General features: G+C 39.7%; 1 protein-coding gene across 2 annotated transcripts in view; it reads right to left on the bottom strand.

Annotated features, from left to right (window-relative positions):
• Nucleotides 1-56: 56 nt before the first annotated feature.
• Nucleotides 57-27,559, bottom strand: part of LOC111865295 — a 29,687-nt gene continuing 2,184 nt past the window's right edge. Inside the window, exons 5-9 of one of the 2 annotated variants that reach the window (XM_023853193.2) lie at nucleotides 26,228-26,302; nucleotides 20,957-21,112; nucleotides 19,395-19,503; nucleotides 2,328-2,515; nucleotides 57-150 (exon numbers count right to left, since the gene is read on the bottom strand). In XM_023853193.2, the coding sequence (XP_023708961.1) occupies nucleotides 137-150; nucleotides 2,328-2,515; nucleotides 19,395-19,503; nucleotides 20,957-21,112; nucleotides 26,228-26,237 (477 nt within the window). In that variant the 5' untranslated portion in view covers nucleotides 26,238-26,302 and the 3' untranslated portion in view covers nucleotides 57-136. Of the gene's footprint in view, nucleotides 151-2,327; nucleotides 2,516-19,394; nucleotides 19,504-20,956; nucleotides 21,113-21,602; nucleotides 21,784-26,227; nucleotides 26,303-27,559 lie in introns of those variants that run through there. The other variant, XR_004513118.1, reaches the window with a different exon arrangement.

The raw sequence follows: 27,559 nt of genomic DNA, 5'->3' as shown, positions 1-27,559 counted from the left end.
CGTCAAATTGTTAATGCTCCCTGGTACATAACAAATCATACACTATATATAGATCTACAGGTACCAACCGTACAGGAAACAATATGCAAGAAAGCCACCACACATCATAACTCCATAGAAAACCACCCCAATCAGCTCATGGAACAACTCCTGGAACCAGTAAGCAACAAAAGACTCAAAAAACTGTGGCCAAGTGAACTACTCTTAAGTTAATGTATAGATACTAATTATAGATTATACAGGTGATTTCGCTGGATATCAACCTCTTCATGCCACTAGTCATTAGTATATCTAATGAGTAATCAGCACTTTAGCTTATAGAATTATGTAATATTCTCATTGCTAAAATCTAAATAAAAAAAAATATCTACTGAAAGGGGTCTCACTCTAAGTAAATGCATGTTTTGGCCTGTGAGTTTCTGGGAATCTTGGTTCTGATCTATGAGAATACTAAAATAGATATTCAGGTTGACATTAATGAATGAACATTTCAACACCTGTGACTAAGTGTATTCCTTCTTACAGTAAGCTGGCTAATGTGACAAAATATATGGTCTGTCATTATAATACAATAATATAAATATAATTTAATTTTGCTCAAATAGTCATCTCCCTTTATTTTCATGCATATCAATTTAGTGAATTCAGTGTGAGATTGTTATTTTCAGCAAAATAAAATTGAAATAATGCACCATGAAGAAGAAGAAGATACACTGTTGAAAGTTAATTTCTTTTGTCATATTAACTTACAATTTTAATGAAAAAATTTAAATTATAATTACTGACTACTTTCATGAAAATTGCCTATTCTATCATTCTTGTATATCCTTTTTAACATATGACACAGACAAATCAGAACTCACTTATTTCCAACTGTTTTGTATGACAGTTTGAAAAGTCTCTCAGAATCATATGAGATACAAGGGTTGGATAAAAAGTAGTGGCAACACTGCTGTAACATGAAAGATGTGCTTCAGGTGGCACTAGCGCCATCTGTAGCTGATAGCAGAAGTTCAGTTGAAGTACTGCAGTGCATGGCTCTGGTTGTGTGTCATTGAGTTGCATTGTGCATTGTCTTGAATTGCAGGAGCCCAGTTAAAGCACCCTAACAACATGTTTACGAAACAAGAACAACGCGCCTGAGAGAAAATTGAAGTTGCACGAGGTCGTTGTGCACAAAACTGTTATCAGGGACTGTGAGAAGCATGTGGTGATGCTGCTTTGCCATATCGCACAGTGGCACGATGGGTGAAATTGTTCTGTGAAGGGAGGGACGCCATTCAGGACAGCCGTTGTTCAGGACGACCCCATGTTGACAACCACACAATTCAGCTTCTTGTTTCTTTGCTGGATGTCGATCATCGATGGGCTGCACGGGAGATAGCTGCTGAGGTAGGTATATGTCACAAAACTGTGCTCCACATTCTGCACGATATTCTTGGATACTGCAAAACTGCAGCACGTTTGGTACTCCATACAATGTCCGAAGTGCAACAATGGCAATGTTAAGCAATTGCACGGGACTTGCTGGACCGGTACCAGAGGGAAGGTGACGACTTCCTTGGAAGGATCGTCACTCTGGATGAAACTTTGGCTCACTCATATGAACCGCACTTGAAGCGACAATCAAATGAATGGAAGTATCCTGGTTCTCCTCATCCAAAGAAAGTACGCCCTACACAGAGTAATGTGAAGGCGATGTTCATTGTGGCATATGATATTGATGGAGTGATACTGCACCACACTGTACCTCTGTGACAGACAGTAAACGCTGCCTACTACTGCAATTTCCTGCATAATCATCTTCATCTAGCACTCAGGAGAAAGCGATGACACCTGTTGGCAATGAACCCCATCATCCTTCATGACAATGCAAGGGCTCATACTGATGATGCTGTCAATGGGAGATACTAGAACATCTGCCATACTCACCCAATATAAGTCCGTATGATTATTAGCGTTTTGCCAAAAAGAAAAAAACCACTGCGACCGACACGTTACAACACAAGAGAGGAGATTATTCATGTTGTAGGGCGGTCACGGATGGACATCAACAGAAGTGGATGCGCTGATGGTGTACGACGCTTTCCACAAATTTGGCAGAAGACTGTACACATGGCGGGCAATTATATTCAAGGAGTGTAAGTGTGTTTACCTCAGGTAATATAGCCATTTCAAAACTATAAAGGTGTTGCTGCTACTTTTTATCCAACCTTTGTAAATGCAGAACTAAGGAATCTGATGACAATGGTCTATAGTACCTGTTCCTGTTTCCTTTGAAATATCTATCTCATGCAAGATCCTGCTTGCCAGCAATTTTACCATACCTCGGTGACAGGTTCTTCTTATTATTGTTGTTATTATTATTTTTATTATCAACTGTTGGCTGTTTGACGGAAATGCAGCTTGATGCCAAGCACTTAGCAAGCTTTGTTCCCTCAGGACACTGTCATGGGCCTGCAAGAATAGAAGTTCACGACGCTGGGCATCCATATCAAGAGTCTCCATTTGATTCCTGCAAAACAATACCTGTCACAATTAACTGAAAAATTAGAAGATATGCCTCTACCAGTGTAAAAATAGTATATTCATAATCATCATAATTTGATTGCATTAGTTGTTAGTATTTTCTAGGCGGCGCCATAGCTCAAGCGGTTAGTCACTGGCTTCCCACCGTGGTGGCTCGGGTTCGATCCTGGGTCTGGCCAAGTGGAATTTGTGGTGGACAAAGTGGTGCTGGGGCGGGCTTTCTCTGAGCACTTCAGTTTCCCCTGCCAATCTTCATTCCACCAAATTCTCCATCATCATAATCACCCAGGGCAGGCTACAATAGGCCAATCAGTGGCCGTCCTGCCAAGTGGACCCAGTTGGACTCCACCCCTCACTAAGGGAATTAATTAGTATTTTCTTATGCAGGGCAGAGACTCATATGCATGTCGATGTTACATTTTATAGTCCAAAGCAACTTGTAATCAACCTTTCATAATACTAATACCATAACCACATAGTCTGGTGAAGAACTTGGGGTCTCTTTTTCTAGTGGTATAAAATATATATATATATCAGAACAGCACCTTATATTCATACAGTAGATATGACATGAAATTCTGGAAATAACTAGTTGCCTTTCCTTTGATATGGCATGGACTTCAGAGCAAATGATGTGTTCAACAATTCTTCTATTGTTGAGCATGTTTTCCCTGCTGTGGTAACGTTTTTACTGAACTGTTACCCAGCAATGATACGGGAATACACATACAGACACACAGACTGATGGGATTTATGAAGTACACTCCTGCGATGGGAAAAGGTGCCATGATATACATCCAAGTTTAATAAAGACTGGTTCAGGCACTCAGAAGTTGATAGGGGGATACACACAAAGACAGCATGGTGATCTCATAAGCTTAGTTTTTTAATAAGAAAACTAGGCTAAAAAGTTAAATAAAACCGACAACCAAAAGGTAAGAAACAGACTTCAAATTAAGAAGTCGTGTACTCAAGATGCAGTTGCATTGGTGATATTCAGCTTTGCCTTTCTCTTTGTACATATGTTAGCAAGTCACCTCTCAATACCAGATCCTCCCTATATCAAATACAAGCATTCTGAAGAAAAAATGGAATCATAATGCAATTTTTTTACATCTTACTTCTTCAGAAATTCCTGCAAACAAAAAATATGTTGTAAATGCAATGTACCTGTTTGGGTGTAACTTATTCTCCAGTTGTAGAAGAAGGAGATCCCATGCAATACGATCTCCAAGCTCTGGAGATGGGCTGCTTCGACACCATTACATGCATTAGGCAAGAAGAGTAGGAAGAACCAAACAGAACATAAGCATGCTAGATGTTTAGGGCATGTAGTTCACACTTCAATCACCAAGCATTAAATCCACTGGCACATTTGTTATTTTACCCACAGTAGAAAATTCCATTTATTTTCAATACTAATATCAAGCATGTTGCCTCAACTTGCAACTTGCATTTAGGAAGTGCTCAGTTTGAATCCTAGATGGGCACTAGATATCCTGAATCCTTTTTCTTTGCTTTCACAGTCTCTCTAGGCAAAATGCAGGAATTCTAATTTAAATTAGGTCACAAACACTTCTTTCTACATCCATTTCAATTACTTACTTACTATCATCCAGTCTATCAATGCTATAGAACATGAGTTACTGACAACACCAATAAATAAACTACAAATAATGGTTGAAATTTATGTACAAATTTCTTAATTATATAAATTTTGTTTATAACCGCTATAAATTTACTGCTAACAACTTTCAGCTAAGATAATGTACTAATTCTTTTATGTACCAGGCAGATTATGTACCATCAAATGGTGATGCCTAGTGAAAAATTCGTTGGCAAGGACGTGGAAAGAAACAGTTACGGTGTAATTTCAAGAATTATTCTGGAATTTGTCTGAAGGGGCTGAGGACATAATAGAAAACTCAAGTCACAGTAGCTAGTACCTGGACCAGTACTTGGACGAGGACCTACCAAATACAAAACACGAATCCTACCCACTTAACTGCAATGTAAAGTAGTAGAATTAATTTTGAAATAATTATATTTTTGGATTTGTCATAGTACTCCTTAGATTACAGCACAGATTAACACAAAATGACATGGGCAATTATCCTTGTCTGGGTGGAATTAAAGACTATGAATTTTTTAGGAACAGACTTGTGTATGAAGGCGAAGTTTATGTTACTTTTTATTACTAATTTGAGAAACAGTTATAACAAACAGGATAAGACTGGGCTTAATTAGGCAGTGGTTCTCACCCATTTCTGATTCAGAGATCAGCACATTTTCCAGACCGTCTCAACCTGCTTGTCACTAGCACATACAAATTAGACAACGCTTTTAGCTGGTACTAAAATTAAGGCAATGCCATAGCTGCCTGTATTGAAAAGTAACAACTGAATATCTGCTGTTTGCTTTCTGTTTGCAGTGGCTGGCCCTAAAAATCTGTGCCCTCTTTCCACCATTAGGACTCTCACACCTTTAAACTCCATGAAATGAGGAGGAAAAATATAGTAATGTTTGACACAAACTTTTATTCACTAGAAAGAAAAACTAAAACATAACTGGTTATAAAGTATTAATTTCTTTCATCTCTCTCTCTCTCATGCACGCATGCATACCTAGACAGAGTCATCAGACTACCAGCTGAGAAACACTGTAGTAAGGGGCTGTTTACATTTCCTCATAAACATAACCTCAAAAGTTTACAACATTGATACTTTAGTAATTTTCAACAGATATTCAGATCTGCGTGCAATAAAACTTTAGTTATGGAAATGGTTACCATATTATTTTTACTAGACAATTGAAATAACTACAACAGCAGAAACTCTTGCACCATACAAAACTGCAGATTTCATATCGTGTGATGCTAATGTTCTTAAAATAGTCATGGTGTTATATTTTAGCGTCCTGTTGCACTGATTTATGTCCATGATTTATTCCAGCCATCTTACAGTGCATACACTCATCCACCTCACTCTTCACTACTGCACTACATGTTTTGGCACAAAGGTGCCATCTTCAGGTGCTTTTCGATTTACGTTAAACTACTTCACTGCATGCCTTGCCGTCTTCATACTAAAATAACTAAAATATATGTTCATCATATATATTGATAAATATTAAATATTAAAACTGTTCAGAATTTTTTTATCCCTACGTCGCATCTCAATACGCGAGTCACACCTATCCTCTTCTGTCGGAGCACTCTTCCTACATTCGTGTGTGTATTGTGCTTTGTGTTGTGTCTTGCTCCTGTGACTGCGTGTGTTATACTGCTGGGCCTGCTAGGTATATGATACCCAGCAGGGTAATATTTTTAATATTTAATATTTCTTTTTGAATAGAATGAAACTATTCAACCGCAAAGACATGTTTTGTCCATATCATGGATTGTGAAATAGGGGCCTAGTGGACAAATATTCTTCAATTTCAGGGCGTCTGTCGATTCCTGTCATGAACACAATTCCTAAGTATGTCCAGATTTCATCTGATGTGACATATTTGTAATTGTGTTTTCGAGAGTGAGTAGCTAACTCATGTGTGTTGAAGTGCTGGTGAGCATAGCGATTGGTTTCTGTTGTGATGTGACTTACCAAGTCATCATCCAGAAAAAGTTTTAATCCATGAAAAGGGATGCATTTTATGTGTTATATCAATTTTGATCCCGAAACTACTAGCAAAAGGAACTATTTTTGGTACAATGTCTCCGTACGTTCATGAGATGGGCGTGTCAGGCACCGCAATCATGGTAGGTAAATGTTCATGATTACTGTCTTGTGGATCACTGTCTATCACTGTATTATTGTCGTGGATCACTGTCTATCACTGTATTATTGTCACTATCAACTTTATCCAATACAGGAATCATTATTTCATCGCCACTATCATCATCAGAAAAAATTTCGTTCACAACATTTTCCAGCTGGTCTGTAGGAACACGAAGTGACTTGCTGCAAGAAGCCATGGTGAAACTGAATGAATGTGAAATATTTTCTGACCTTTTCCTTCTCAGAGAGTTCTGAGAGTAATATAGACCCCCACAAAGTTTACAAGGGTTCTTTACAAACATGGACAAAAACTATCATATATATGTCTTTGGTTGATGAGTGCCAAGAGAGCAAAGAAGGGAAGAGATTGTCAAAGTGTTAAAACACGACAATGCCAGGGAACGGCTGGCATTGTCCGGGCGTTAAAACACGCCCGCGCCAGTCAAAGAGATATGATGCTGTCTGGTTAGGACTAGGTGCAGGTTGTTTTCCACCTCTGCCTATGAGACCTGGCACCACTTGAAAACCTTGAGGTCTCACATAGGCCCTGGGTGGGGCTCTAATTTCTGAGAGACGAACACCTGGCTTGTTATGACGCAAGTACTTATGCGCCTCTTGATTTGACATGTGCACCTGTAATACAACACAGAAAAGACTTTATGTACTAGAAACGTGTAATGCTGTAAAAGATATATAATCTCCTTTTAACAACAACTAACAACTCTGTTTCCATTTTTGTTCATTGTCTCTTTTCACTTTATAACACATACTTCATTATCAGAATGTTGCTTTATGCAATTATATTTAGACGTTCTGTCTGCTTCTGTCCATATAAATTTATTTGGTAACTTATTATTTGTAAGCAAAGTGATTCACAGTTCAGAAGCCAGAGTTCAGAGGTTGTAAGGGAGATAATTAGGAGCAGAAAATGTAAATAAATTGTTGTTTTGAGTCATCGCCCTTATCAATTTTAAAAAATGAACTAATTCCTCATTCATGTATGCATTCAGTTATTTACGTATAAGATCTTCATTTATTACTTTCAACAAGATTCTGAAATTATTAGCTCTTTTCGGTTTGAATTTTACATTATGGTTAATAAAAATATATTATCAGTAGTGAGAACTCACATGCAGATATGTGAATTTCTTCATAAGACACATGCATGCTTCATGGTAATATCGAATGGAGTCTTTAACAGGATCCAATTATCTTGGTTGGTCCTGAATGTCTGCTGCAGCTACCGGGATGTGAATGATTAGGTTGTCATGATCTTGTAATTCTTTAGCATACACACTATCTTTGATGCATCCCCACAACAAAATATAAAGTTGATTCAGATCAGGAGAATGCGGGGACCACGGGATAAATGAATTCCCATGGCAGATCCACATTTCCAAAAAATGATTGTTCAACCAATTATGCACATGAAGTATACACAGTATAGTGGGGAAGCCACATGTGCTGAAACCACATATCCATGTGAACATTAAGGGGTATATCCTCTAATAAAAGAGGAAGTGTTCTTTCTAGGAATTTAGTGTACTGGATTTCACCATGATGATTCACTACCACGTACGGTCCAATCAGGCAGTTTCCTACAACTGAAGCCCAAGAATACTTATGTTCAGTGTTTGCTGGAATGAAAAACTTTGAGTATGATGAGAATTTCCCAGTGCCCATTCAGTGTAGGTTGTGGAGTTTGTTGATGCCACTTCTTGTGAATGCTGCATTATTAGTCCATAAATAGATGGCATGAAGTCAGGTTCATCTATAATTTTGCACAGAAGCCATTTGAAGGCAAAGATTTTTGTCCCCTGGCTGTAGCACTTATACAAGATGTACAGGGGAAGGACAAAAATATGGAAACACCTCGATAAACGCATGCCTGAACTGTTTATTTTAGCGACGTTTGTAGGTCATACTGTCATATCTGCCCAACATCACTACCTGTACAACCTCTGCAATACGTTGCAAGCTTCATTTGTTGTCAAGACAGTGTTCTGTGCAATTTTTTGCGCATCACGTCAGAGCTAACAGAATTCGAACACGGGCAAATTGTTGGGGCCCATATGGTGGGTGCTTCCGTAACCAAGGTAGCCGAGGTTTTTGGTGTTTTGCGAGGCACAGTATCCAAGATTATGACCACATACAGGAGGACTGAAAAAACCACATCCAATAAACACAAGCGTGGACGGAAATGTGTGTTGAGTGATCGAGACAGACTAACATTGCGTAGGATTGTGACGAAAAATAAGAAGACTACAGCTGCAAAAGTGACTGCTGAACTGAATTCAGTACATGAATTCATATACTAGATTAATGACGCAATTCTGAAGCTAAACAATATTCGTGTATGCCCGAGGATGAACCAAGAAAAGGGTCAAAATATGTAGCAATACCACCAATAACAAATAAAACAATTGTTGACATAGTAGTCTCTATTTTTTTTCTTTCTATTTGTTGTGTGACTGTCCCAAATTATATCTATTCATACATAATGTGAACCAAAAGAGACTTTTATGAGTAACATTAAAAGACAGAATTCATAATACATTTGCTTATGGTTCACACTACAGAAATGTTTAAATTATGGAGCCCTGGAACAGTGACAAATCAGACAACAGATTTCAGCCAACATTCATTATTTTGAAAACAAAAAATTACACTTAAGCAATTGAGAGCCGGTATAACAGTCAATATAGCGACTGGCCATGGACTGGACGACCGAGGGGTTGGAGCTTGAGTCCCAGTAGGCCAAGATTTTTCTCTCTTCAAATGGTCAAGACTGGTTCTGGGGTCCAACTAGCCTCCTATCCAAAGAGTAGTGGGGGCTCTTTGCCTGGAGTTAAAGCGGCAAGAGGGTGAAGCTGACAACTCACCTCCAGCTAGTGCCAAGGTCAAGAAAATGTGAATTTATACATCCACACCCCATGCTCCATCATGGCATAGTGCTCAATTAGTTAAGCACAGGAATAACTTTACATTTAAGCAATCAACATGCTGTCTGTCTGTTTATCCCTCGCACCATCAACGTATGATTGGTAGACCCACTATTTAGGAACCTTTTTATGTATGTCTTGGCACCTGAGCCCATCTCAACAGTCTGTGTGTCTATGTGTATCCCCCTATCGCTGCTAGGCAGTGGCTCAGTAAAAACATAACTGTGGCACTGAATACACATGCAGCTATAGAAGAATTGCTGGATACATCATTTTCTAGGTGATTCACGTCCTATCATAGGAAAGTAGGTGACTAATTCTTCCCAACTTCTTGTTTTACATTTTCTGCTCCTAGTTATCTCACAACCTCTTACACTTCGTCCACAGAGCTCTGAGTCAACCATACAGTGACTTGTCTATATCAGTGTTCGGCAACCTTTCTCTACTCGCGGCACACCATGATGTATCCATGACAAAAGACGGCACACCAAAACATTATTCCCTTCAAAAACGCATGATATCAGACAATTAATTTAACACTTTGTGGACCGCGCATGCTTTAAAAGGTTTTTCGCTTTTAAACATGGCGGACCATTCGCGTGTTAACAGGTTTTTAAAACACGATTAGTTGCAACACACTATACATCTCTCTGGCTCCACCCAGCTAGCACGCAGCTGCTTGCATCTGCGTTATAAGGCTCTGGAATGTCTGCTGACCAATCAGTTACTAGACCTCGCTGTAACTCTATGCTCCTGCAAAGGAAAATAAATGCCTTTATTTCTTCAAGCTTTACGCAACAAGCTGTCAGTCAGTAGTTCAATATGGATCAAAGACCAAAGCGGTTGACACCCAAGCGATTTCTTGGAGAACAAGAAATATCTGACTTCTTCTCCGATGAGCTATCTGATGTCCCTTGTGAGTCTGCTAGTGATAGCGACTCACAATCTGATAGTGAGTGTGGCAGGGGCAAACAAAAAATTGTGACCACAGACAGTGAAAATGAAAGTGACCGTAGCTCCGACGAATGTGCGGGTAGCAACATTGCAGGGACAGCCACATGGGGAAAAGTAGACAAGATGCCAGCTTTGGGACAGTTTACTGGAAATCCAGGGGTGAAGCAAATTCCATCGGACCCAACGCAAGTGTCTGAAGTAGCGGAACTGTTTTTTGGAGATAGTTTCTTTGACATGCTATGTCAGGAAACTAACAGATACTATCTCCAACACTGTGAACATTATGACAGAAGTTATAAGGAGTTGAAGTGGGTGGATGTCACTTCAGCAGAAATGAGAAAATTTTTTGCAATTACCTTTCTAATAGGCCATACAAGGAGGGATAATCTGAAAGAGTATTGGTCAACAGATCCATTTTTAGGAATTCCAATTTTCGGCAAACTAATGAGCCATAAGATATCTGAGCAAATTTGGTGGTGTTTGCATTTCAATGATAATGAACTGCAACCACAATCAACAAGTAGGCTTTTCAAAATTCAGCCCTTATTGAACGTTTTCGTTCAGAAATTTCACACAGTTTATAAGCCAAACCAACAACTGTCTTTGGACGAATCTGTGATTCCTTGGAGGGGAAGGCTTCGTATGCGAACATATAATCCTGGGAAACTTACAAAGTATGGCCTACTTGTTCGTGTAGTTACTGAAAGCACTTCAGGCTATATTGGAAATTTAGAAATTTATTCTGGTGAAGGAAAGAAATTACAAGAAACTATTCTTTCCATTTTGGAACCCAATCTTGATCAAAATTACCATGTCTATCAAGACAATTATTATAACAGTGTGGCAACTACAGAACACCTATTTCTGAGAAAAGTACATGGTTGTGGAACGATTAGGGTGAACAGAGGCCTTCCTCCAGATCTGAAAGAGGAATGTAAATCCCTGAAACGTGGTGAAACCACATTCAGGAGGAAGGGGGATATTCTTCTTCAGTCCTGGAGGGATACTCGTGTTGTGAATATGATTTCCACAGTTCACAATTCGAGCATGGTTGATGTTCAAAGGAGACATGGACAGTTAAAGAAGCCTGTTTGTATTTCTGAGCATAATATGTTCATAAAGGGAGGTGATAGAGCCGATCAGTACTTGACCTATTATTCTCTTCCTTGGAAAACAGTAAAGTGGACAAAGAAAGTTGCCTTGTTGCTTATAAATTGTGCCATTTTCAATTAATTTTTGGTTTTCAAAAATCTAAACCCTCATTCAAATTGAAATACAAGGCATTTCTGCTGAATGTGGCAAAAGCCTGGGCTACAGACCACACGGTAGCAGCAGACACAGTCTTAGTACGACCGGGGCCGTCTACTCCCATCCCACGCAGGCCTCATTTTGAACCGCCTGGGCAACTCTCGGGTGATATGCGGAAACATACCCTCGCGAAAATTGTGAAGAGTGAACATTTCAAGGGGAAGCAGCCTTCTAGGCAATGTCATGTTTGCACAATTCACAACAAAATTAGTAGGACTGCCTACATTTGCAAGTTTTGTGTAATGCCACTTCACAGAGGGGAATGTTTCGAGAAATATCACACCCTCAAGCACTTCTAAAAGCACTGGTAAGTGTTCTCAAAAAAATTTAGTTCATAAAATGAATTAGGAGATTTTATATTCATTTTTAAAGTGAACAGTGCACAAGTTATGGTAGTAGGTATAAAAATGCCGGTCCGCAGGGTGATTTAAATATTTAAATTGCCGGTCCCCAAAGTGTTAAATATGAAACGTGATCAACTTATTACTATAATATTGTAACGTGTTTACGTTACCGAAGACGCCGTAGAGATCGTTAACTGGTTTATTGAACAATCTACAAATAACGGCTATAATTAATGATCACAATATTACGGGTTTCCACACTTTACAAACCCTACAACAAAATCTCTTAACACTGTCTTCACGTACTAATAATGCGGGAGCTATACAAGTCTCCCTGAAATACACACTCCGAGTATAACTGTACTACAGCACTCACTATGTCTTGAAAGCACACAATACGTCTTCCGCTCGCTGACTTCTTAGTTATCGCTCACTCACAGGCTATGTTTCAACTGATGATCACACTGCTGTGGAGTCTGCTTATATAGCCTTGCGCTGTTGCTAGTGTGACGTGGCGTATAGCATAGGACGCTGTTGCTAGCGTGAAGTCACCGCTGTTGATTAGCATTGCGTAGTTGCCAGGTTACGGGGCTCGGCTATCTTCGGCTCCGCTCGTGACGTCACCGCGCGTTGCGCATTGCGGGGTGATTACTTGCCTATTATGCGAGCGTAAGTTACCGCTATGTGGAGCTGGGGCGGTAGGGATCAACATGTCACAATATCATTACATTGTTATTTTATTATCATTAAACAGAAATCGACTCGTGCGTTTTTTAACAATTAATGAACTTGAATTCACTGTAGAGTGTAGACAATATACTTCCATTACTATTACAGTAAATACAGTAATTCTACTCATGCCTTCAATGTGACACTTGCGCCTGCGTAGCTGTACACAGGAGACTAATAAGTTGTGGAATCGTTGACAACGCAAGTCTCATTTCTTCATCGATGTATTTGATGTCTTAATTTCTCTCAACGTCAAGCCCAGTTCACACAAATACGTAGTTGAAAATGGCAATAACACATTATCAGAGATAGCCGGGTATCCACTCCTTACTGCCAACCAAAACGTATCCAAAGGCACTTTGAGAAGTTTTAGTTTCAATGTTCTGTCTGCTTTTAAATCTTTGAGTTCCTCTTGTATATTAATCGGAAGATGTTCTGAATTCGCAACAAATGGATCATGAACCCAGTCAAAATCTTGTACACTCTCTCCAAAATACTTATTGAATTTCTGCTGCAGCATTTCTAAATGTTCTTTAATTGTGTCCATCGCCACTTTACTCTCGTCAGCAAGTGGCCATACAATCGGGGACATCTCAAACGACCCATCTGTAATTCTCTGTATCCACAAATTCAGCTTATTTACAAATCCTTGCATCTTATCTATATTAGTTAGAATACTTTCGTTCCTACCTTGCATCTTTCTGTTCAGATCATTCAAGTGTACGAAAATATCGGAAAGATATGCCAACTTACATACCCATTCATCATCTGCAAATAAATCCATGTACTCATGCCCCACAACAGTCAAAAATGCACGTACCTCCTCATTAAGTTCAAATATTCGCGACTTCTGTATGTAGTAGGAGTGTAGTGTGTTCTGATTCCATTTCCTGACACAAAATGGAAAAAAAGCCGCGAATTTAGGGGCCGCAATTTGATGAGGTTCGCGAGTTTTACTACTTTGTCAAGCACAATTTTCAGAGAAGATGGCAATGACTTAGCAACAATGGCTTCACGGTGAATGAGACAATGATCGCATCGTAGTTAGGATTTACTTTGCGTACTTTAGCTACAAATCATTTAACACGGCCTGTCATAGAAGCGGCTCCGTCTGTACAAACACTAACGCAATCCTTCCATTTTAATTCATTATGTAACACATATTCATTAGTGACACGAAATACTTCTTCACCGGTGGCTCGCTCGGGAAGTTCTTTGCAAAAAAAAAGAAATCTGTTGCAATTACATCTCCATCAAATGTAAGCAAGAAGTTGTGCATGGCCACTATTATCGGTGGACTCGTCGATCTGAAGCGAGAACTTCTGACTGCTGTTGATTTTCTCTTTCATAGTGGCTTCAATGTCACTGGACATGTCAATAAAATTCAAGGAAAACCTTGCTAATCCCTGCAGTTTTAGGGAAAAGCACGTACACAGAACATGCGGCAAGTATATCAAAGAAGCCGCGTAAATGCGAGAAAAATACAAATAAATCAATAATGCGAACTACGATGATATAACAATAACTGTGAGTAGATAATTTACGTTTAATTTCTTAGAATACAACATTACTATACATAAAAAATCACAGCATATAATAAAGAATAGACAAGCATCATCTTATTTAATCAGTACAGTGGCTGAGATTAAAATACAAGCATATGAAACATGGTAACTGGGATAAAATAAAATGAATAAATTTTGACAATTAATTTATTACAATAGGTAAAAGTTCGCGACACACCTTTCACCTTGTGACGGCACACAATCAGCTCACAGATGCAGTGAGGTAGTCAGCCTTATGAGCCGGTCACCCTTTACCTCGCAGGAAGATTCCTGGTATTCATTCCTGTTTAATGGCTGAGACGACCCCAGGGCCATAGTGCGGCTGGAAGGATTAGGGCAATTGAAATATTCAGTGAACTCATCGGGAATCAAAACCACGACCTTCTGGCTTATGACATTGTGTCTCAACCAACTACGCTACCGCATGCCCTGCTCTTACTCAATAAAATTGGTTTCTGAACTAAGATTTAATTGAGTGCTAACCACTTGACAAACAAACAAGGAAACAAACAGTATACACAGCACAGCGGGCCAACAATTCATAACGGACAATATTAAGAATCTTCCTACTCAAGTTACATAAGCGGCACAACATCGACCACCTTGAAGAGAGACGACAGAGGTTATTGACACGAACCCTATGGTTTATGAATTTCAATTTTTAACAAAGTTTTTAAAACTTTAAAACAACTTTAAATATTTCTATAACCAGAAAGTTTGCTGTGACTGATAGATGGAACATTGTGTACTTGGACATTACATGTGTATTTGATTGACAACTGTTGTGATTGTGGTTTCAAAAAAGTGTTTGGTGCCTCTGAAGATGATCCAAATCGATCGAAACATGTAAGGCTAGTGAATCATCAAGTGAGAAAACTGAAATAGTCACACTGGACGGACTTGTTTTTTATAATTGAAACAATCCTGTTTCAGCAACGCTTTTGTCCCTTTGTTATAATGGACATTTAAACTTCATACAGTAAAATTTGAACTACAATTAGCTTAGAAGATCTAATTAATAGAATGCATTTATAGTACATTACTTTTGGACAGAAAATATAAAATATATATGAAAACACTATTAATAATGTTATATTTTAGAGTCCTGTTGCACTGATTTATGTCCATGATTTATTCTGACCGTCTCACAGTGCATATATTTATTCACCTCACTCTTCTCTCTTGCACTACATGTTTCGGCACTAAAGTGCCATCTTCAGGTGCTTTTCTATGTATGTCAAACTACTTCATTGCATGCCCTGTTGTCTTTATACTAAAATATATATTCGTTATATATAATGATAAATTTTAAATATTAAAACTGTTCAGGATTTGTCATCCTTATGTCATATCTCAATACGCGAGTCACACCTATCTTCTTCTATCGGAGTATTCTTCCAGTTTTCGTGTGTCTATTGTGCTTTGTGTTGTGTCTTGCTCCTGTGACTGTGTGTTAGTATTTAAAATTTATCAGTCAGCGTCAGTCGCTGGCCGTCAGCCTATGAGTGAGGACGTGTAGTGAGCACTTGTCGGATTCCAGTAAGGTGTAAAATAACGGAACAACATGAGCAGCAATATTGCAACAAATTTTGCCAAAACCTTGGCATTACCCAAGTGGAAACCATTCACAAGATTCAACAGGCTTTCGGGGATGATGCCATGAGCAACTCATGGATAAAGGAGTGGTACAACCGCTTCAAAGATGGCCACACATCAGTGGACAGCGAACCGCGTTCAGGCAGACCCTCAACAAGCCGAAATGAGAATGTCACTGAGCAGGTGTGGACTTTGGTCATGGAGGACCGTCGTATCACAGTCCGAGAACTTGCAAATGAGATAGTGGTAAGCACTGGATCGGTACATTCAATTTTAACCGAGGATTTGGGCATGAGGAGAGTGTCTGTAAAATTCGTACCGAAACTGTTAACAATGGAGCAGAAGCAACGCCGTCTGGAAATCGCACAGGACATGCTGGACAATGCAAACAGTAACTCCAACTTTCTGAACACTGTGATCACAGGCGATGAGTCGTGGGTTTATGGGTACAACCCGGAAACCAAGATGCAGTCGTCACAGTGGAAACATCCGACATCCCCAAGGCCAAAAAAAGCACGGCAGGTCCACAGCAATGTCAAGGTCATGTTGGCCGTTTTCTTCTACTCCCCTGGGGTTGTGCACTGTGAGTACGCACCACAAGGCCAAACCATCACAAAGGAATACTACCATTAGGTCCTTCTTCGCCTTCGTGATGCAGTGCGGTGCAAACGACCGGATCTGTGGGCAGCAAAAACTTGGCAGCTCCATCATGATAATGCACCTGCCCATTCTGTGCATCTGATTCAGTCTTTCGTCACCAAACACAACATCCCTGTGGTTCGTCAGGCTCCCTACTCCCCCAACATGGCTCCGTGTGACTTTTGGCTATTTCCCAAGCTGAAAATGTAACTGAAAGGAACCCGATTCGAGTCAAGAGAAGACATCATGCGGAATGCAATGGCCCAGCTGATCACCATTCCAAAAGATGCGTTCCAGAAGTGTGTGCATTACCAAGGGTTTTGTACCTCCAAATCAATAAATGTATTTCTGCCAACCAAAGGTTCGATACTTTTTTAATCTGTCAGACAACGGGTCCACAGTCTCTTCCAAAACAGTTCCTCCACTTAATGTGATCTAGAGCTTTCTCCTTCAAATAAAAATAGCCTCTTCTGTCCCCAAGGTCATCCAGCATCATCTTACATCTTCTTCGTCTTCTGGTCACTTCTATCCGCCCCTCTATCTTCGCATACATGGAATCTCTGTTTTTGGAAAGAAACTATCCAGGAAAAGTGATAATTTGGTAGTTTTTCCATTTGCTTTCCACATCGCAGTATAACAGCCGTTCAAACCACTCTGGTCATGCCTGTTGCTATACGAACTTGAACCATCTCAAGCATCATTTGCTCTGTGCTTCAAGTCGCTGCTGATGATGCTGCTTCCGGCATCAATTTTTGGTTTTTGGTGTCTCTCTTCGTCTGATGCCTACCCTTTGACCTGTCCAGCAAGGGAGGCCCTGCCAGTAGCTACCATACCGCTGGTATAGCTCTCAGGGTCCTTGGCATACTCAAACCTCCTCACCACGATAAGGTGGAGACACCAACAAGGGTGTAATGATCCTTCCGCAGGTTCACCTACGGAAACCTTGTTACAACTTTTACTTCCTCTAAATGATCAAGTTAACGCATCTTCCCGGTGGAATTGAAGGGGTGGACCCCCACGCCCACCGGTCTGAAGACTTCACTAAATCATTCAATCGGTAGTAGTGACGGGTAGTGTGTACAAAGAGCAGGGACGTAATCAATGCGAGCTTATGACTCGCGCTTACTGGGAATTCCTCGTTCATGGAGAACAATTGCAAGCCCAAATCTCTAGCATGAAGGAGGTTCAGCTGGTTACCCGGACCTTTAGGCCAGGGAGGACATGCTGATTCCTTCAGTGTAGCGCGCGTGCGGCCCAGAACATCTTAAGGGCATCACAGACCTGTTACTGTACAATTTCGTGTGGCTAGAAGCCACCTGTCCCTCTAAGAAGATTAAGAGCTGCCGGTAGCGCAGAGGATACCGGATGGGACTATTTAGCAGGCTAGAGTCTCGTTCGATATCAGAATTAACCAGACAAATCGCTCCACCAACTAAGAACGGCCATGCACCACCACCCACCGAATCAAGAAAGAGCTCTCAATCTGTCAATCCTTCCAGTGTCTGGGCCTGGTGATTTTTCCGGTGTTGAGTAAGGGAGAGTAAAAGATTCCTGGAATTTTTCTCTGTAAAATTAAAGTCACACCTGTTAATCAAAAATCCCCTTCAATGTAATCACCTTCTAGTTTAACAAAATGGTTTCAGTGGTCTTATCACTTGTTAAAGAGTGTCTGATACTCTGCTTTCAAAAATGTCTCACACTTATGTCAAACTCTGGATTATCTCTGCAGTTTTCAACAATTTCTTCCCTTTTGGGCACTTTTCAGCTTACAGAGAGGGGTCAGAGGAGAAGGAATTACTTGCTTAATCCTGGGAAGATGGGTGAGAATAATGAACAAGCCTTGCAATGTTGTGATGAAATATTTACAAACATGACTTCTATTCTTAAGGCTAGTTCCATCCAGTCCCATTTCTTACATATTCCAGAACATCCACACAAAACACCTGTTTCACTGACTGCCTGTTATTATGAATCATCACAAGTGAGCACCTGTTCCTCACAGTTAAATGGTTAAGGACAGGAAGCTGATAATCAAATATGATAGACATTTTGTCCTTTTTAAATTGAATAAACTCTTTCAAATATTCTAGTGTAGATGAGGCTCTTCTCCAAGCGCAGGTTTAAGCTTTTAATAGGTTTCTGTAGCCATTTTCCAAGGTTCATACAGAATTTTATGAATGTTGTTGCATAATGTCAGCAAGTTCACAATGTGATAGCTGCTACAGATATGTCTTCATAAAACAAGGTTTGCACACAAATCACACAAAACAATCATTTCTGTCTACCTGGAATGAAGTTGAAAACAGAACGGTCATTTAATATCTGTAGAGCATGCGTTATGTGCAATAAAACTAATCCCAGAATTTTATGATCCACCACTGTACATTGCACAATGTTTCCCGCATCAGTTGTACTCAAGATTATAAGAATCCCTGGATGAAATATTGTCTTTTGGAACATACAGCCTAAACATAATATTTATGCAAATACTCTACAAATGAGTGATATATAATCAAAATAATTAAGTAATTTTGATATTAGACATCTTGACCATTACACACACATGCCTTCTAAATATGAACCATATGGGCTAAAACAAGCAAAGACAGTAAAATAAATCACCTCATGCATATTACACTGGATGGTACTCTTAATAAGATCATCATAATTAAGCCATTAATAAAACATCAACCAATTCACCTTTCAGCATTTGTGTATGTAATTATAGCACCATTGCTACTTTACACACTTCAGAGATGTGAATATTCGAGATACATGACATTCATATTCAAACATCTACAAAGAATGTAAGACTGTAAATATCAAACATGAGGAAAATATTCTGAAAGACTCGTGCATTAGACAAGTAAACATACCTTCTACATATTTCTGTTCCGTTTACCAGTCATTTCATTTCATGCTATGAAATTATGCATATGTAATAAAGGAAAATTGTGTGTACACTCAAGCGTCAGTGGTATTAACACAGCTTGACAGAACCGGAAAACCCACCTGAAGGGCTCTCCTGGTGTGTCAGGATTGTGACAAGTTTCCAGGACCTTCCTCACACGAGCTTCCAATTCAAGTCCCCATCTGCATCGAACTGTGTAACCATGGAAATCTGTAACGTACATAAAGAAGGTAGAGTAGTCATTGTGCTTAATTAATTACGCACTATTCCAGGAAGACATTAGGAGGAGTGGAAGTATACCCCACCATTGTTAACCTTGGCACTTGTCGGAAGTGAGGGGTCAGCTTTACACCTCCTGCCACTTTACCCACGGGGCACAAGGCCCAGCACCCAGTGGGTAAGAGGCTGGGTGGGCCCTGGAATTGATCTGGATGTTATTGACAGGAGAACAAAGAACAATCGTGCCCATGCTGAGATTCAAACTCTGGCCATCTAATCCTACCTTCACTATAAAAGGAACCAACANGGGGGGGGGGGGGATAAACTGTATTATGTGTCATGCACACTGATTGTGCACAGTGCCTTGTTTCCATCTGCTTATAAAGGCACCTCTTAGCGCAGATATCTTTTGCTCCTAACCCCTTCCATACTAACATCATGTCTTGGGCACAGCCGGCTCTGAGACAGAGAGACCAGCTGCCAACTTATTATTCAGTTCTGGTTTAACTCATTTCTTTCAGTGGGCATTCAACCTATGCAGCATCTCACCCATGAACTGTACTCCTAAACAGGTAAACCCTTTTGGCTGCGGTCCCTTCGGTTAGGTACATTCCAGGTCCGTAAGATTATTTTGCTTATTTACACTGTTTACTCCATTTGTATGTATTATATTCTCTAACATATTGTTACTTCTAATAATACACTATTTTTTTAAAATCCTTCCATTTTGGATTGTTTGGACTGCAACATGTATTAACTCCCTGTCCTGCTGTCCACACCATTTGGTAAGCAGGACCATTACTCTAGTGAATACTGTATATCACCTGTGTAACGAAGCATTAACGGAAACTCCTGCCTGGATAAATGTGTTTCTGGTCATGTAAATATACTTAATTCTCACATTTTTACTGATAATTCCATGACATAATATATTTATTTGAACTTACGAAGTGCATGAAGTGAATGCACAATAGGGAGAGTGGTATCTATTTGTCTCTCTGACTCTTGACTCCTTTCCAAAATATATTTTCTCTGCATTTAATGTGGAAAGTAAAATTTGTCAGGTACAAAACATGAAAAACTTTCTTAAGTATGGTTCATTGCAGAAAAACATGGTAGATATGATGCAGGGCTCACTAAAGTGAGATAATTTTCTCCATCCCTAAGTAAGCACCATGCCGGTCACGGTAGCCGAGTGGTCTAAGGCATGGAAAAATAACTTATATCTTTGTTCAGTCTAGCAATAGTGGTACTGATTTGTAAGCCTGCTGGGATGTATTTGTATCTGTAATATAAATTAACATCAACACCAGTAAAGCATATACAACTGAAAAGAATACACTTGTAAATCTTTTGCAATAAAAACTGGATTACTCATTTACAGACATGTTAGGTGTCACAATTGTGGGTATGACTGACATACATATCGGATAGTGATACTTACGGCTCTGACTGACAACAGCTGCTGATTCCTCATCTAGATCCCTCCTACGAGCATTGTTTTCTTTCCCTTCACCTCCCATCTCTTGCGAGGACAATCGTCCTAACATCTTTGCCTTAAACCAGGCTCCTGCTCCTGCCTTGTTTCCAATTGCAGCAGCTAATAATGGACAATCATTATGCTCAGTCAGTTATCATAAACTCATAATATTGTGTTAATGTTAATTATTTATAAAATCTGACTCTAGGTTATGTGCAAACCATGAACATACTGAAGCTCTATTTGTCATATCACTTTGTAAAGACCTGATAACTTTCCTTTCCTAATTTATTTCATGAAATACAATAATGCAAACAATTTCACACTGAATCCAGCCTATCAACTGTGCACCATGGGCTCTTTCATAAGAGATATAGCGGAGCATACATGACCAGCCGCTCATATATGTCTAGTAGTGCGGTTAAGGGTGTATGGGTATCTTCATGTACACTAAGATAGGTCCAGTGACTGAGGCTAGCTCTTTCTAAGGGACCCAACAGAAAAGCTGTTTTGCCTCACCTGAGGACGGAAACAGATCCAGTTTCCGAAACGTCGTGTTTTTTCTAAATTATCTTAAAAACCAGGACGATGGATAAAGTCCGAAAACCCAATATCTCTGTGTGTTATGCACCATCATCAGAATCCTATAGTAACTAATTAATAAATACACATTTTAATTTATGTTCCTTCATATTATAATCTGAAAGTTGTGCATCAGTGATCAGTTCCACATTTCTTCATGAAAAAGTCTAACGTCTATATTTGGAAGCTGTATTGCCAAATATGGATTTCTGGAACAAATAAAGATATGAATATGAATTGGAAAACTGTACAAGTTATTGAATAAAGAAAAAGGTTTATGAAGTCACTTATGGGAAACCTCCCAGAGCCAAACTAAGCTGCCTATATTATTTCAAAATATACTTAGGATGAATTACTTGGTTGAATCAACTCGGTCAGCAGCCCTTGCCAGAATGGTTATTCACATTCTGTTACCCATACCAATACCAGTAATATACCAAAACATTTAGTCACAGAATTGTGTATTTTTACACTTATGGGGGTGAGACTAAGACCCTTGGTACTTAGGCCATAAGTGGCCCACTGGAAGATAGATGAGAGAAATAGAGCAGTTGGCACAATAACAATCAGCCAGGGGAACAGAAGTACCTTAAGAAAACCTGTCATTTTGTCTAGATGAAGTAGCCCAGGACCAAGCCTGGGCCACTGTGGTGAAAAGACAATGAGTAACTTCCTGAGCCATGACATGGCCCAGAACTGTGGCTATGTTCAGAAAACACTGGACTTAATTTCATTTCAGCAAATTATGAAGAGCGGTGTTAAGGAATTTACTTCAGACAAGTAATGAACTCTTTAATGGAGCTTCAGTTTCAGGATACATGATGTAAATCAGCATTATTCAAGCTATAAATTATGAGATTAATCATACAGCACAGTCACCAGTAAATAATTCACATTCAGAATCTTGAGATTTATTGTGTACAGCCTCATTCATAAAAGAAAGCATAATTATATAATTCAATAATTTAACCAACATGTACAGTTCATCAAGTAGACATTAATACCTTATTAAGCTCATTTCTTGGGCCGTGCCATAGCTCACACAGTTAGTTGCTGGCTTCCCACCGCGGCGGCCTGGGTTTGATCCGGGGTCTGGTCAAGTGCAATTTGTGGTGGACAAAGTGGCGCTGGGGCAGGTTTTCTCACAGTACTTCAGTTTCCTTTGTCAATCTTCATTCCACCAATTGCTCCACAATCACCCTCATCTATCATCTGGGGCTGGTGCAATAGGCCAGATGTGTCCACAGTACAAGAAACTTAGTCCCACCCCACTAGCATTAAAAAAAATAAAGCTCATTTCTTAAAAATATATATACAAGTATCAATTTAAAGTATTTTATACAATATACCATATAAACAGCATTAATTACAAATTGCTTAGTGGGGGGGGGGAGTCAAACTGGGTCCACTCGGCACGTTGGCCACTGACTGGCCTATTGTAGCATACCCCGGGTGATTATGATAATGAAGAATGGCAGGCAAAACCGAAGTACTTGGAGAAAACCCGCCTCAGCGCCACTTTGTCCACCACAAATCCCGCTTGACCAGACCCTGGCCGCTGTGGTGGGAAGCCAGCGACTAACCACTTGAGCTATGGCATGGCCCTATATAGAGCGCATTACAAATAGTTTAGTTCATCTTGTACTTAAAATATTCATCCAACGTATAAAATGATGGGAATACGTGAAAATTTTCATGGCCAATTTAAATTGTTTTGCATTATGGATAGATCTTTTATTGGAACAGGTAAGCTGATAAACACCTTAATCCCAGCATAATAAGTTCCCTTCTGAAAGACTGACAGATGAGACAATGGATGATGCTATTCAGATTTGGTCCTATTATTAATATTGTGTACCTCAGAATTTACTTTAAAATGGAGTCTGTTATTAATCACAAACTGTGAAACTGAATATACATGCACTGAGATTTTAGTGGTAGTACCAGGTGGTTCACATATGACCGAGATCGATTTAAAAAAAAAAACATAATTGCCAAACACTTACTTGCACATGTCAGTCTTCAACGTACTCCCCTCCGGAGTCAACACATTTTTTCCAACTTTCTGGAAGCATCCTGATGCCCCCCCCAAAAAAAGACTTGTGATTGGCGGTGTAACCACTCCCGAACAGTCTGGATGACAGCGTCATTGTCCACAAACAGCATGTCTTGCAAGTCTGATTTTAGCCTTCCGAACAGGTAGAAATCACTTGGTGCCAAATCGGGACTGTACAGCGGATGTGTCAGAAGGTTCCATTTCAATTTCCGGAGGGTTTCCATTGTTGTTTTGGATGTATGGGAGCGTGCATTGTCTTGAAGGAAGGCTTCCCGCCTTCCACCTCTCTTCCACTTGGATTGGATCTTTTCCTTCATGTCTGTTGCCAGGAGGTCTGAGTAATAAGCTGCATTGACTGTTCTGGCATCTGTCAGAAAGTCTACATGGATAACCCCCTGCCAGTCCCAGAAGAACGTTGGCATCACTTTTCCTGCCGAACGGCTCCTCCGCGCTCTCTTTGGTTTGGGAGAACTGGTACGCCGCCACTCGCTGATGATTGCAGGGACTCGGGAATGAAGTAGTACACCCACATTTCATCAGTAGTCACTACAGACTTCAAAAATGCATCACCTTCATCTTCAAACTGCTGTAGGAGACGACTGGCAACTTGCATGCACACCATTTTGTTCACGTCCGTCAAAGTGTGTGGTACCAACCGTGCATTCACCTTGCGACATTGCAGGTGAAATTTCACGATGTCTTCTACACTACCAACACTGATGGACAGCATTGCTCCAAGTTCTTTCATTGTGATGCGCCTATTCTCACGAATAAGTGTGTCTGCACGATCAACGTTTGGCTTGGCGACGGATGTTCGCGGCTGACGATCGTGCGGTTCATTCTCCACGTGCTCTCTGCCCTCTCTGAAGCACTTACACCACTCAAACACACGGGTCTGTTAGAGACACTCTTCCCCATACTGTTGTTGGAGTCTGGTGAATTTCAGCGGACTGGACGTTTTCTCCAACGAGGAATTTGATCACAATGCCTTGTTCCATGCTCCGCGGTACCTTCTGTATGCTCATCCCTCTAGCAACTACCAGACAGCACTGAACAGGTTCTAACCCTAACAGGAGAGAGGGTGGAGGTTGTGGCTACAATCTCTCAAGGTCACACAGCTGCTGCACAGTGCGGCCTGTTTACAAAAAATCAGTCCCAGTCATATTTGAACCACCTAGTATTTTCTGCATGGGTCTCTATCCCTAATCCCCATAATAATTTGAATAGCTCTTTTTTGTAGTCTAAAAATTATGTTGCTATAATGAGAATCTCCCCAAAATATTAGTCCATAAGTCATAATAGAGTGAAAATAGGAATAATATACCATCTTCGGTGACTCTTGGGACAAGAAAGACTTAATTGTTCTAACTGCATAACAAGCTGAACATAATTTGGGTATAACTATATCTATGTGAATCTTCCGAGAGAAAGTATTGTCCAATGTTAATCCAAGAAATTTTGTATTAGAAATATTAACTATTTTCTTGTCCCCATGCATTATATTTAAATCAAGTAAAGAACTAATCTTAGTTACAAATTGCATAAATTGAGTCTTATCAACATTTAATGACAACAGGTTAGTAGTAAACCATCTGTTTACATCTTGGAAAACTTTATTAACATTATTTTTAAATTTCATCAGGTTAAGGATAGTCTTATGGATATATCAGGGTTTTCAAATATTCGGTCTTGTCATGATCTTTAATAGGCACAACTTTCACAGTAGCTAACTTCAAAATTTTGGTCATGACTTTGAAAGACTCCAACAAGATTACATTCCTATGACAGCATATTTGGTCAAGGCACTATGCTACAAGCTGGAAGGTCACAGGTTCGATTCCAGATATGGTCAATGGCTTTTTCAACTGACTTAATCCTTCCAGGCACACTATGGCCATGGGGCTGCTGACACAGCCTCTAACAGAAATGGGTACCAGGAACCTTCCTGGTGGTAAAGGGCGGCCAGCATGTAAACGCTGACAACCTCACCACCATCTGTGTACTGACTGTCTAGAAAAATTGTGGGAGCCTCAATGTGTCACAGCCATATGGACCTCCATGGTTTGTTACAAGGATAACTTTACCTTTACATTATCACCTCCACAAAGGTTACAGAACAGAATCCAGCAAACTGGGAGTTGGCCACTGAAAGTCTTCAAGAGGGAAGAAACAAATGGCAGAGTCAAACATATGTAGCAAGGCTGTAGTTTTGAAGTATGTAACACAGAAGAGAAGAAGTGGATACAGGCTTACACACAAGAAAAGAGTATCAGTAAATAAAAAATGTCAAAGAAGATGAAATGTGAACCATCAAACAAAGATACAACCCAGCAGTCATTAGGTTCCACCTGAGTAAGTACATCTCTTTCAATCTAGTCTGTTCTCATCTAATTATGTTGCACATATAGACTATATAGTGGAAGAGCTGGCAAAAAGTTAGATGTCCCTGAGGATGATGAGAAATTTTTGCCCCTTCTCCCTTAGTTAAAACAGATCAATTTTCACAAGACGCTGTCAAAATTAATAATATGAAATTTCCAGACACTGTAAGAAAATTTTCCATTGGTGTTGTAATTGTCAGAAACAACTTTACTTACATTGTTGCATGACATGTTTACATTGCTGCCAGTTAATAGTGACCACTTGAACAGAAGATCAGCAGAAATAAATGTCTATTAAACAAAAAAAGATGTTAAAATAAAAACAAATTAAATAACTACTACAATTGGTACAGAGACATAAATAAGATAAATAATCTAAACTACAAAGCCTATTAATATTCCTTCCATAATTATTCCTAATATTCCTTCCATAATTATTCAATCATTTCATACTAATTTGATTCAAGTTAGCATCATGTAACATGACCACTAGATCAGATTAAATGAGAATTCAATTTCACAGTCCCTAAAATGTGGATCGTGTTTTATGGTGGTTCCTACAGTTAAACAGAAGTCAGGGTAGCTCTGTTGGTATAGCAAAGGGAAGTGGGCTGGATAGCTGGGGTTTGAACCCCAGAAGGGGCAAGATTTCTTTCTTCTCCACAATGTTCAGACTGGGTCTGGGGCCACCCAGCAACCTGTCAAATGAGTACAGGGGGTGACTTCCCCAGAGGTAAAGTGGCCAGGGCGAGAAACTCACCACTCACGTCCATCCACTGCAAAAGTCAAGAATGGTCAAGCTATACCTCCACTCCCCAACATGTCTTCATGGCATGGAGCAGAATTAATTAATTAAGCACAGGGACAACCTTAACCTTTTTTAACCTTCCTACAATTGAAGAGAAACAACATAAGCACCAACCACACTACAGGACCATGGTAGTCATCCTCTGAGTTATGGCACAATGTAGTTTTGTAAGCAGGTACTAATATATCAAAGGAACCTGCTGCCCTATCCTAACCTGACTATGGGGGTAGCGGGTTTCTCTGAAATGTTGGTAAACATGCAAGAAATTACATGGCATCATAGCCAAGAAAGCCACAATTTTAATTTTTACTTCCACAAGAATCTCAAATCTCTACATGGTTCTGTATGTGTCAGGTTTTTCTGAGTACTTCGGTGTCCCCTGCCAATCCTCATTCCATCAAATTCTCCATAAGCATTATCACCAGTACAGGTACAATAGGACATTGGGAAGCCGATGTGCCAAGGGGACCTAATATGGATTCCACCTCACACTATACGAAAGCTTAACTATTGTAATCTACTGTAATCTATTGTAAACAATTTTAAGTATTGTAACTTCATTCTCTTACTGTAATCTGCCAATGTACAGTAACTGACTTGTCCTATATCATCTAACAATGATCTAAAGAGACGAAATAAATGTAAAGGTTAAAGTGCAGTTATCCTTAGTCTTATTTAATTAAGCAACACACCATGGAATGAAGGTTAAGTTCCATCATTTTTGACCTCAGCACTAGATG

Source organism: Cryptotermes secundus, unplaced genomic scaffold (genome assembly GCF_002891405.2).
Source record: "Cryptotermes secundus unplaced genomic scaffold, Csec_1.0 scaffold3099, whole genome shotgun sequence".
Lineage (NCBI taxonomy): Eukaryota > Metazoa > Arthropoda > Insecta > Blattodea > Kalotermitidae > Cryptotermes > Cryptotermes secundus.
This window is presented reverse-complemented; position numbering and strand designations above follow the sequence as displayed.